General features: G+C 27.6%; 1 protein-coding gene and 1 long non-coding RNA gene across 5 annotated transcripts in view; both read right to left on the reverse strand.

Annotated features, from left to right (window-relative positions):
* Positions 1–7,688, reverse strand: part of LOC126835234 (uncharacterized) — a 50,891-nt gene extending 43,203 nt beyond the window's left edge. For 3 of the 4 annotated variants that reach the window (XM_050567684.1, XM_050567681.1, XM_050567682.1), the window contains exon 1: positions 7,573–7,688. Coding sequence is in view for 1 of the 4 variants with exons in the window: in XM_050567688.1 (XP_050423645.1) it covers positions 3,944–3,991; positions 4,145–4,174; positions 4,247–4,276; positions 4,526–4,576; positions 5,885–5,914; positions 5,989–6,024; positions 6,123–6,192; positions 6,551–6,577 (322 nt within the window). In the remaining 3 variants the exon portion in view is untranslated. Of the gene's footprint in view, positions 1–3,943; positions 3,992–4,144; positions 4,175–4,246; positions 4,277–4,525; positions 4,577–5,884; positions 5,915–5,988; positions 6,025–6,122; positions 6,193–6,550; positions 6,609–7,572 lie in introns of all 4 variants that reach the window. The other variant, XM_050567688.1, reaches the window with a different exon arrangement.
* Positions 1,607–3,177, reverse strand: LOC126835238 (uncharacterized). The gene is made up of 3 exons (XR_007685179.1): positions 3,145–3,177; positions 2,284–2,376; positions 1,607–2,049 (listed from the first exon to the last, which is right to left on the reverse strand). It is a non-coding gene; the product is annotated as an uncharacterized LOC126835238 (long non-coding RNA).
* Positions 7,689–12,848: the final 5,160 nt, after the last annotated feature.

A 12,848-nucleotide genomic window follows, 5' to 3' on the forward strand; every position in this document is an offset into this window, starting at 1 on the left:
TCTAATAGGTCGTGCAATTTTAAAATACAATGAAAAACTTGGAAATAGAATTGGTTCCTTAATGGTACATGCATATGGAGATCCAAAAAAATTGACTTTAAGTGCATACCCATATCCTATAAGAGTAGTTACAAGTCAAATTGCTAATCAATTTAATTTTAATGAATACAATAAAAATAATACTTATGATTTTCAATATTTAACTCCTACAACACATAAAGAATTTCTTCAATGTATTATGAAAAGTTATAAAACAACTTTTTCAGAATAATTAATTTCGGATACATTATCTATGTCATTGCGGTGTGATGTGTCGGTGGATCGATCGCAGGTGGATAAAATGTAAGTCATATTAAAAACCGTGTCATTAAAAGGAATAGCAGAGCAATACTTTTTGGGAGCTGTGCAAGTCGAACAAGCAAGTGCAGAGGGAATTTTAGACGCTATTGAAACAGCTTGTAAAAATACCGTTGGTCAAGAGGTAACTGAATGTATTTTTAAAAACATATCATCGGTTGTTACGGATGGTGCTGCTGTGAATATTGGTAACAAGGGAGGATTGTGGACATTACTTGAAAATAAATGGAGAGATAAGACAAATAAATTTAACGTGCCGTTAATTAAAATTTGGTGTGCAGTGCATAGATCAAATTTGGCATGGAAAGATATAAGTTCTACAGTGGTGGAAATTTCCCATTTAGTGTTTAAGTTGTCGGGTATTTAAGAGTTTTCGTTCAATAATTTAGTTGGAGGATGGATTGATGGACTTGAAGACAAACTTAACAGTACTGATGGTAAAACACTGAAAAGTATTAAATTAATAGATACACAAGAAAAAAGAAGTAGTAGACATAATTTATACGTCACTGAAAACAGATCTGTACAAGCTATATGTTATAAAATAGCGATGAGTATATTGTGAATACAATTAAACCAGCGGCTAATTTAAATCCAAATGATACATAAAAAACGCATTCAACGTTTTGGGTCCTGATTTAGATTTAGCCGGCCTAGATATGGAATATACAGACATACTGGAACATGATAAAATAGAGGACCTACGCTAGATGTCTTTGTCTAAACTTGTTCAGCATTTATCTGGATCTCATGCGTACAAAAATCTAAATGTTTTACTTTCTTGTATTATAGCTGACAAACCTCACAGTGCTGACGTTGAACGTTTAATCAGTAAAAGTAATATTCTTAAATCAATAAACCGTCAAAGTTTGCACGTAGAAACTGAAAATGAATATCTATTTATTCACTTTAACATGCCACACCTACAAAATTGGGATCCAAGACAAGCGTACAGATATAGTTAAAACAAAATTAACGTCGCGTTTATGATACTCGTACACCAAAAGCTAAGGAACAAGAATGGTATCATGGTATATTTGAGGAAGGGTCAAAAAGAAATTCTGAACAAGAACATGGTGATACTTCAAATAAAAGAAGACAATTTTAAAATAAAAATACTATTATGTTTTTTATACCTGTGTGTTAATTACAAAAAAAAATTTTATTTTAAACAAGAAAAAAGTAAAATTATAATAAAAAAGGACATTTTAATCCTATGTTTATATTATTTATTATTGTTATTTATATTAGTAGGCACAATTAGATACAAGTGAAACATAAACTATACTATAATTAGAAGTTAAAATTTAAATTATTTAGTGCAAACGCTCTTATTAAGCCAAGTTAGGTTAGGGTGATGCAGGTTCGGTTCCATAATAACATGCGCAGTTGAAAAAAATCCTTAGAATAAGCCATGCCTGAGAGAATAGGTTATGTTAAACTATAAACGCCAGTCAATTCCCTCATTTAAATATGTACTTATGCGTTCCCCTTTGACGTTTCCGTTGTTTACAAAATGTATATGGCTCTCAAAGATTTTGAAAGACTGTTTGACTGTCAGTCCGTGACGTAAGACACAAACACCGTGTACAACATCAGCCTTTGTTATGTACTCTACTGGGAATTTTGTACTCGTGAACAAACCCAACATTTGACATACGTGTTGAAAATTCATATTGTGGTTCCTTGGTTCTAAAGAAAAAGTTTTCAAAAGTAAGCTAAATTTGGCTTGCTGCACGGACAAACAAATACATATTTGGACAAACTTAAATTAAGGATAAGCCTTATATCCTCACCCAAGAGAAAAAGTGTATTGAGTCACAAAATGGAAATTTTACAGAAGAGAAAAAAATAAATTTATATATATTATCCGAATATGAATTTTTTCCGTGTAACCGCTAGTTTTTGTATTAGATTATTATTTACTTTCATCAATATCGGTCAATAACTTTGATAAAGTTTTTTTAAACAACATTCTTCGATCAACTCCACGCTCAAAAACAGTAACGTCATGATTACCTGAAAATTCAATAAATGTGTTAAACAAAGTATAAATAATTTTTTTAAGTGTTGTTAATTTGGTAACCTCAGTAAACACGGTGAAATTAAAAATTACAAATTACATTATTCGAAAAACGAACATATTTTAACAAACACACAAATCGTTAAAAGATGTTTTTATTGGAATTATACGTGTACGTGTGTTGCAATTATAAATGTCAAAAACGTTTTGTGATAGGTACTTTATTATATTAAAAAGATGTGCAGTAACTACAATTACTGGTATAGTTTTTCGCTTACAATAAAAATGCCAATTGAAATAAATATCGGACACAAATTTCGACTAGTGAATACAAGCCATTCTACTAGCTTTTATTAGTTTTTATTAAAATAACTAAAAAAAATAAAAAGACTAAATATTCTAATTGATTAATATTTGTGTGTGAGATATAAATGGGTCACTATACCCATTTCTATCTAAATTTAGAAGTTAAATTATGTAATGTTTTAAAATTAAAAGTTCAATGAAAGTACAAATTTTTCGCTTTCAGTTTGGGGTAAAGTTTAGTGAATGGTAAAATATATATCATTTAAATGAACGTACAGTTGTTGAACAAATATTTGTATTATGTTATGTTTAGCTAATTATAAACTTGTAAATTGACCGTTTTCATTTTAACAGTTTGCTCTCATTACGTTACGGAAACCTGGATTGACTTAAAATACATTTTGAATGACCGTCGAGATTTAAGCGCTATTTACGACTGTCGGATAAAGGGTAATTACCAAGATATGAAACCTCAATTTTAGTTTTGTCTGGAACAAAAACATAAAATTATGCAATAAATATTTATTCGATTGTTGAATATGAGTATTTTAGTAGATCTGAGTAGAGAAATAATTAAAAAAATAAGATAACTTAGGACAATTATAAACTTTATTTTTTTTTTTTAATTACTTTAGTTATAAAATTTATTGAGCTTTTATTAAAAAAGTCAACCATGCCCAAACATTCCACGCTAGAATGTGATTCTATTAAGAAAGAGTATTAGAGATCTATGCGTAAAACGTGTAGATATAATATTATCTAATAAGAAAGACACTAATGGTCGCGCGGCCGATAAGGTTTTACAAATTTTCCATTATTTTAATTATTTTTCATTTTCATTCATTTACTTTTGTACACTTGTTCATTCAGTATAAACTTTACGATTAATTAACGAGGGTACACCGAAAATATTAGTGTAAACAAAAAAATAGTAGTAAAGAGTTTTGGTTTACATCACTCTATTGCACACAATCCCGTTTACGATTCAGTAATTTTATTCAACAACGGAGTTAAGTAACTCATTGTAGGTAAAAATGGTCAAATTCGTCCAATTAAAACTCATACTGTCGGTTAAACAATAAATTTGAAAAATTAGTACTTACAAACTAAATAAGTATAGCGCATAAGAATAAAAAATATTTTTTATAACTTTTTTAAGTAAAATTTTATGTGAAACACGGTTATTTTTAATTACCCGATATTTTCACTATCAGTATTATAAAAGGTATGTGAAAATATGTTGAATTTTATAACTACCTGAGCCTTTGTGTACTATTTTTTGCAGTTGGTTCTCCAATCTCATCTCTAAAATTAAAAAAAAAAAACACATTTTTATATTTATCTAATGTCTGTTTGTCAATTTCAAAATTAATGTGCTTATGATTTTTCTCATAGTTTAAAAACTAATCTGAAAGCTTTGTGTAATATGAAATACTATAAATATGAAACATGAATTACGGTTTAATGTTAAGTCATCCATTGGTTTGTCTGAAATTAAAACGATAACATTTTATAATTGTGAACAACAAACAAATATAGGAAAATATTTTCAAATATTACCAGATACTGCACACATATGAGATAATGACTCTGAAATTATGATTACAAAAAACTGATTTTTTAACGATATTGGACTTAATTTCATGTTCAATTATAAATTTAAAGGAGAAAGTCAAGGTATAAAATACACATTTAATAATAATAAGAATGTTAAATATACGAATTAAAATTGAGTGATTCAAATTTAATATTTCCATCACTTATAAATTTGCATTGATAAATTGTTTTTGCAATTATTGTTTCATTACTTAATGGGTTTGCTTATAGAATAATAATTACTCATGGGAAGATTAAGTGCAACAATTTCTTTTATTTTATTCCAAAGGGTCCCTGAAATAAATAAATAATTGATTGCGTTAAAAAAAATCACATGAAATTTTAATGAGACATAATATGTATAAAAGTGTTCTGAATAGAAGTACATTTTTAGTTAAAAGTGGCCCATTGAACTAGTGATAAACCGTGTTGGAATTTTATTACATAATTATTATATAAAATCTATTATAGATCATCACTAATATTGTACAAACTGAATTATAATATAATGATATTATTCGTGTGGAAGACTCTTTTGAGAAATATTCTCAATACAAGTTGCATTATTTGAGCTTAGTATCCTCAACAAACAGGGACGGCGCCAAGGGGGGGCGAGGTTGGGCAGTCGCCCCCCCCAGATATTTTGCTAATTAGTATAATTTTAAATATTTGATTATTATTCCTAAAACCCAGATTTTGATTAACTGTATTTTTATATATACAAATTTAGTTATTACGGAAATTGTGAAAACAATTGTTGTTTTGATTTAAACCTGTTTATCTATACAAATTTAGTTATTAGCTATGACATTGCCACCAAATGTGGCCTTTTTTTATCAATATATTTTGAGTGTTTTTGCAATCGGTTATCAATAATCCGTCGTCCATATAATTATGTGTTTTGGTGTGTATATATATATATAAAATATATATATATATATATATAATTATAATATTTACGTTTGTGTGTGTGTTTTCCAAAAATTCAGTGTTTATTGACGGATTGTTTTGGTTTAATAGAATGTAGGTATAACACGATAACTGTAATCTCCACTGTCTGGTTGTTGGGCGTTTTATAAGCCTTCATTTTTACTTCGACTTTCATAGAGTACAATAAGAGCTATATGATGGCCGACAGGTAAAAATAACGCTTATTTTAAAAAGTTGCCTTACTTAAATTGTACACTAGTATATATTGTCCCTTAATCTGTAATAAATTCATATTTTATACTATTTCACTGATAAATATTAAAGTCATTCACTGATAAATCATTATGATTGTTTTTTATTGACAGAAGTAGGTAAAACTATTGTGGTTGCCCCTCCAAAAAATTCACTTGACCTTTCCCGCCCCCCTAGGAAAAAAATTCTGGCGCCGTGCCTGTCAACAAACCTTGACTTCACTAATATTGATAATTCCTGGAGTTTTTCGGTAAAAAGTATTTAAAAAAAAAAAAAAAAATACACACAAAGGCCAATATTTGGTGGCATTTTTTCATAGAGATTATAATTCACAAATATAAATTACGTTATAGTCAGGTCAAATGCAAGTACAATAAAACCATTAAATTTATAGTATTAATAATTTTAAGTATTTCTTACCTTTTTCATCATGTATTTCAATGAGTTGGTCTGTAACAAATTATGTATAAAAACTGTAAGTCTTAAAACTTAAAAAGTATTTTGTTAACAATAAATGTACTGACTTGTAGCATGAAGCGTCCTTCTCCAGCCTGCAGTATCTGTAAAAAAGTTGAATATTGAATATTGAATTTGTTAAGCTTTTTTTAAACGTTATCTAAGTACCTTGGGTAAGTACTTGTAAAAGCGAATTACATACCATAAGAATGATTTGCCAAAACATTTGAAATAGCACAGAAGAGTAAGATATATATATATTTCATTTTTGTCTGCAAGTAATAATATAAATTAAAACATATTAAACGGAATTATTGGCCTAAGAACTCAAAGTAATGTAGAAAAAAAGACAAATGACTATCAAGCTATCAGTGTTATCATCAAAATTTGTTTGAATTTCCACGTTAAAAAAACTAAAGTATTTTACAATTACAATTTTTAAAATTTTACTTATATGTTTTTTTTTTATGAAAAACAAATCGTTTTTGGATTGTATTATGTTTTATCATTTGTCGGTTTGAACGTTTACATTTGTTTGCATGATATTACCTTATTGTTACAAATATTATATCAAACACAAATTTTGTATGGAAACCAATAAAAATATTTAAACAAATGGTTTTTACCTACGTATGTCATGTATTCTAGTTCACACATTTTTCATTACTGTGTTGATATTTTCAGATCTCTTAATAAATAAATTAAATTCCTCTACATTCATTAATGTGTCGCAGTTAAGAAAATAGTATCGTTATACATTTTCTATAAATGTTTACACTAGACCATTGTATAGACGATAGCATATAACCGCATAGGTCATCGATATTTCTACAGTGTGATTATTTTATCATAGGCCACTCAATATCTTAGTTCAATTAATAATTTGATTTTTTTTTTCAAAAAATGTGATCTCGATTTTCAAAAAATGTATACATTTTCAGCTCCTCAATCTTAGTTTTTTTGATAGCAACTTTTTAAACATAAATTTTGTAACTTTTTACAATATGCTTTTTTTTAACTCGCTTTTGACTAAAAAAAAAAAGCAAGGGCCTTATTCAACAAAGTCCAAATTTATTGAGTAAAGTATTATTAAATGAATGTGTCAACACTAATATTCAACCAATTTAAATTACAAAAAAACTTACAATATAAAACATTATCTGGAATGTTAACTAATAAATTTATTAGGAACTTAATTGATTAGGCCCACGCTTTTATTTTTAATCGAAAATTAAAGACGTTTAACATTATTTAAAATTGTATTTAATTTTTGGTTATTTTCAAAGTAACTGACATTTTAAATAAAATGTGCTACAAATAATTGGTAAATTGTTCTTGTAGTTAAATATTTTTTTTACTTTTTAGTTAAATATTTTTTTTACTTTTTAGTTAATTTTTTTACTATTTTTTAGAAAGCATGTTTCTAAAAAATTTTTTAAATTGAGAATTATGTACCAAACATTTTGAATGATCGATAAAAAATTTTTGGATAACTCTTTTTGAAGTACTTAAATAGTTATAATAATAATAATAATATGAGTACTCAACAATTGCTGGTGATATTATTCAGTTAGTTCAAAACACATATTTTGAAAATACATGGTTTTAATAAAACCATTAAATATAAGAACACAATTTCGTTTATTACTTACTTAAATATTTGCAATGATAGTTGTACTGACTGTTTCAATGGTTTTTTTACGACTGATCGAATGGCTTACATATTGCCGACCGAAACAATAAAATCTAGATTTATTTTGCAGAATTTGTTATGCGAATTTGTTAACAACAGCAACATTAGTCATTTTTCGTTATGAACAACATATTTACATAATTCTGAATCATAATAACAAGCAGAGTATAATATTTTGTTTGTATACTAAATACTAAACCTTACAAAACAGTTCGTGCAAACGATCACCGCAAATGGAAACGCGATATTAAATCTATCAGATTCAACTTTTTGTTAACCCAAGATAAAAATGTAGAATCAAGTTTATACGGGGATTATAGTTAGGAAAACCAATGTCATTAAACTACTCTTAGTATCTAATATTAACGTAATTGTTAATAAATCCCAACATAGAATCCAATTAGTATTACTATAACTCGAATGCTGTTATTAATGAATAATTCGAAGGGTCATTAAATATTCCAAAATATGTTTTCAAAGCCACATCTTTTGTCCACCAATATGTTTCGCCTATTATATTCAAAACGGCTGTCTGCTTATGCGAGTTGCACAAAATGAGAAGTCGTTTATGTGATTTTTTAAAAAGGCATGCCGAAAATTGATTAAACCTTGACCCCTCATGTTTAAGGCTCTCTTGAATCACAGATTAGATAAAACGAGATGGTGAACTTTGTCATTTACTTATAACTGAAACCCTCTTTAATTTAGCGTGACCAAATTCTAGAAATTAATGTATTGTGCAAAACACTTTACTATAATATTAAATCAGTCATAACATCAATGAACATCAAGTGATACTCAGTTCTGAAACAATAACTTCTCGTAACGATTTTTTTTTCTACCAGTGATTACTCCGAGCTGAGTAGGGTTTTGATTTGCTTACATTTTCAAATATCATTTAGTTGGTTCTTTGTGAGATGAGCGGTAAAAGTTAAACTTTTGGTTTGCCGTGTGCATTTGAGGAATTTCAAAAGAAAAATTAATAGTTTTTTGGTGACATAAAAAATGTGTACGTATACTTTGACGATTTGCTTATAGCAACAGAGGATGAAGTTCTGCATGATGAGGTAGTAATACAGGTATTAGAAAGGGCAAAACAATTAAGTATAAAGTTTAATAGTTTTAAGATTACATATAAAAGGCATGAGTTTAATTATATTGATATGGGGTTTGCCAGTGGGGGAACTAACCAGATGAGTACAGAATTAAAGCGTTAATGTCTTTAAAATCACCTAAATGCAAACTGGAATTACAGAGATTTTCAGGAGCTTTTAACTACTAGTGACAGTTTATAATAAATATGTCTACGTTAATTACACCTCTGAGAGACTTATTAAAAAACAATGTTAATTGGTTGTGGAGTGAAGCTCGTACTGAAGTATTAGACAAACTCAAGCAAATAGTTGCAAGTTCTCAAGTATTAGTGAATTTTGACCCAGAAATTGAGATAACAATACAATGTGATAAATCACAAACGGGATTAGGATGTTGCCTGCGACAAGGGAATATAACTTTTCATCAATAAATTTAAATTAGTTGAACAAAGGTATGCTCAGATTGAAAAGGAGATGCCTAGTACCTTAAATGCTTGAAAGGTATTTCACAATTATGTATTTGGGCATAAACAAAATATATTGACAGATCAGTCTCCTTTAGTTTTAATATTTAAAAAAAAAATTAATAAAGTGATTTCAGTGCGGTTACAGAAAATGAAAATTAAACTTATAATTTATGATCTATGTGTAGAATACTTGCCTAGCAAGTTAATGTTTCAAGTAGATTTACTGTCAAGAAATTATATGTGTGATAAGGATGACGGAGCGCAAGATTGGAGGAAATGATATATGCAATTGAATATAAGAATACTAACATTAGGGAAATAGCAAAAGAAACTGAAAATGATGTTAAGTTGAGTGAAGTGATAAAATGTTATACAAGTGGCTGGCCTACGAAAAAAAAAAAATTTCCAGAAAATATAATACAATATAGGAACTTTAAAAATAGTATTTGTGTTGAACAGGGTGTAGTCTATTAGGAGGATAGGATAAGGGATAAGATAAGGGGCATAATGGAGACATTTTCAAGAGCAAAACAGTTGATGTTTTGGTTCGCCATGGATAATAAAATAAGACTATTTGTAGTAGAAAAAAAATTCATTATATTGTTTCACTTAAAGTTAGAACAGGAAGAAAAGTGCGGGTGAGAAGTTAATTCGGTTCTTACAAATGTTTCATATAACACTTATGGAGTCAGTAAAAATAATGTATTTATGAAATTAATATACATTTTTATTTAATATAACATCATTTTTCGTTGAGCCTCCGATTTGAAACCCAAATTTCAATAACAAATGTCTCATAGCCTATGAGTCATAGGTGCGATTGGAGGTTTTTTTACACTGTTAAAATATTTTCTCAGATATGAAATTGTTTTTTGAAACGATTTTTTTTTTTTGATGATATTTGTCTTTATATGTTTTAACAAACAAGCATGCAAAGTAGAACTCTACTTTAAATAAGTTATAGCGAATACATGTTCTATATTTTTCTGATTTCGACTTAATATTATAGTTGTAATTAATAATTACTATTAATTACATATGTAATATTTATTAGAATAACTAAAAGAAATGTACAACTAATATCAGCTGTAGTTATAACATTTTGGTAGTTGGAATAAAAATCAATTATTTACAATAATAAAAACTTAAATATCTAATATACGTAGGACCATAAGTTCAAATACAACCTTACATATTATTAGTAAAAAAAGGAGATACTGACGTCTGCCCAATACTGCAAAAAAATTGTAAAAATGGAATTGTTACGTTAATCGTAAAAGCGCAATTTAAATCTTAAAACTGAATGAATTAGGTGAAACTAGAGGTAAAACATTATGTCTATAGATATTCAAAGACATGCGATAATTTAAAAAATAAGGATTTTAATTCCTTATGTCTTGAATTTTATGTTTACATCAGTATTATTTATAATTGAAGCAATTACAAAACAAGTTAATACAATTTTTATTCTAAAACGTAGTACGATTTTTCTTGTTTAAACAATAGAAGAATATCACAACATTTTTCATATAATTTAGTACCGACGGATATTTCTTCAAAATAATAAATTAAATTACATCATATAATACTATTTCAACTTTCGGGAAAATACTATAATAGTATAGTTATAAAGTTATAGTATAGAATAGTTAAAAAATACAATTATTAATGGTTTTTAATTGATAGTTAAATTGCACATGAATGACACTACATCCATGGCTTGGTATATAAACTACTCAAGCACACTATAATTTGTCACATTGTGTAATACCTATTTTAGAACCGTGTCAGGATGATTGATGCTTTTCTACAATACAACAGCTAGCTGATGATAATATATATCATACACCATAACTGTGAAAGAAAAATCCATAATAACCGTACTCGTTAAATTAATTTAGGCTTTCGCATAAAATAATATTATACAAGTTAGAAAATATTTTAGAGTAACAAAGAAAATAAAAATTATGTTTTATACAAAGTTGTTCTACTAAAAGAAAAAAATAATTTTTAAAATAATTATTGATACTCGAACAGTTCCCATCACTTGTATAGTTGTATCCACTAATGGGCAAAATATAAATTAGAATTGAATTTAAATATTACAATTGGGAGTTGTGATATTTTGGATTCTTTGTTTTGGTTTTTATGGACAATATTACTGTGATTAGTGGCTACAGCGCATAATACATAAAATAACCGGGTCCTACTAATTTTAAATCACTGTTTGAGGAAATACATATTTGTAATTTTTTGTTTATTATTTCATTATGCCTAAAATAAAGTGGTAGCATTATGTTCGCTATTTATAATAATTAGTAAATGAAAATTTGTAACATCAGTGTTCTAAGATGCGAGACAATAAATGGTATAAACATTTAGTTACACAAATAATAAAACAAAATATTTTTAATATTGTGTATTTCAAGTTTTAAATTTCAATTAATACGTATTTTAACATTAACCGTACTAGGTCTAGAGTTAGACAAATCAGAGCATTTTTTTACTTGCTTTCTATTACAATCTCTTATGTTTTACAATAGTAAGAATTATCAAATTTTCCAAAAAAATATGTATAGTTTATTTATTGTAGTTATTTTTCAAATTGAAGGTAAATTGTTATCTGCTTTGATTGAGGCAGTGTAAACAATTGAAAACATGAGTTATTTTTTTGTAACAAATTTTGTTTTGACGCTTGTGTTTGAATGCATTGTAGAATGTTATTGTTATAATAACCGGGGCGAGTACCTATTTTCTTAAAATTAACACACAGTTAATGTATTGCGTTTTCCTAAATCAGAAATGTTTTATAATTATTAAACTTATTACAAGTAGTTTTGTAAAATCATTTATCGTGTTAAATGTAGTCCGATATTTTGTTTCAAAACCGAGCTGTTTTTCACAGCAACTGTTGTAATGTAAACAAATGGTAAGGCTCTATGGGTATCACAAACTTTGAATAATAAATAAATCTTCGTATTTTACAAAAACAATTTGTATAGATTTATTTCTTATTTTTTTTATCGAAAACCAGTTGTTTTTCTTAACATATTATGTTTACAGTTGTTTTGGGTTTAAATGTTTGACCTATTTTATTTCTCGCATGGTAGAATCTCGTTGTATCAATAATATTAGCAAATACCGTGATATGTCACACGTATTACAGGCATTTTTAGATAATATGTTTTTTTTTTGCAAAAACTCTAGCAATACTTTTTTAAGACCATATACAATATTATCCTACAATTTGAATGGTTTTATATTTCAAGGTTTTTTTTTGCTGTCATATTTAAGCTGTGTATTAATTTCAAATCACTGTTTGAGCAAAAATATATTTACCAAAATAATGAATTTTGACTGTAAAAATATAACAAAAACAAACATTTATAACGATACAAGTTGTGTGCAAGAATTTTAGTAAAATAATTATCCTATGATGTAACACATCATAGGGTCATCCCAAGGAGGACATCTTAGTCCTCTTCTGTTCATCATTTTCATCAACTCAATTAAAAGTTACCTTTCATTCTCCAAAGTCCTTCTATTTGCTGATGACATTAAAATTTATTCTAAAGTTACTTCCATCTCCGACTGCCGTCAACTTCAGTCAGATCTCGACTCTTTTTGTCTCTGGACTCAGCGTATTGGCCTTACACTCAATCTGAACAAGTGCC

Source organism: Adelges cooleyi, unplaced genomic scaffold (genome assembly GCF_023614345.1).
Source record: "Adelges cooleyi isolate 19-005CV unplaced genomic scaffold, UGA_ACOO_1.1 ACOO_flye_CR_arks_rails_tigmint_CR_PRNA_23, whole genome shotgun sequence".
NCBI lineage: Eukaryota > Metazoa > Arthropoda > Insecta > Hemiptera > Adelgidae > Adelges > Adelges cooleyi.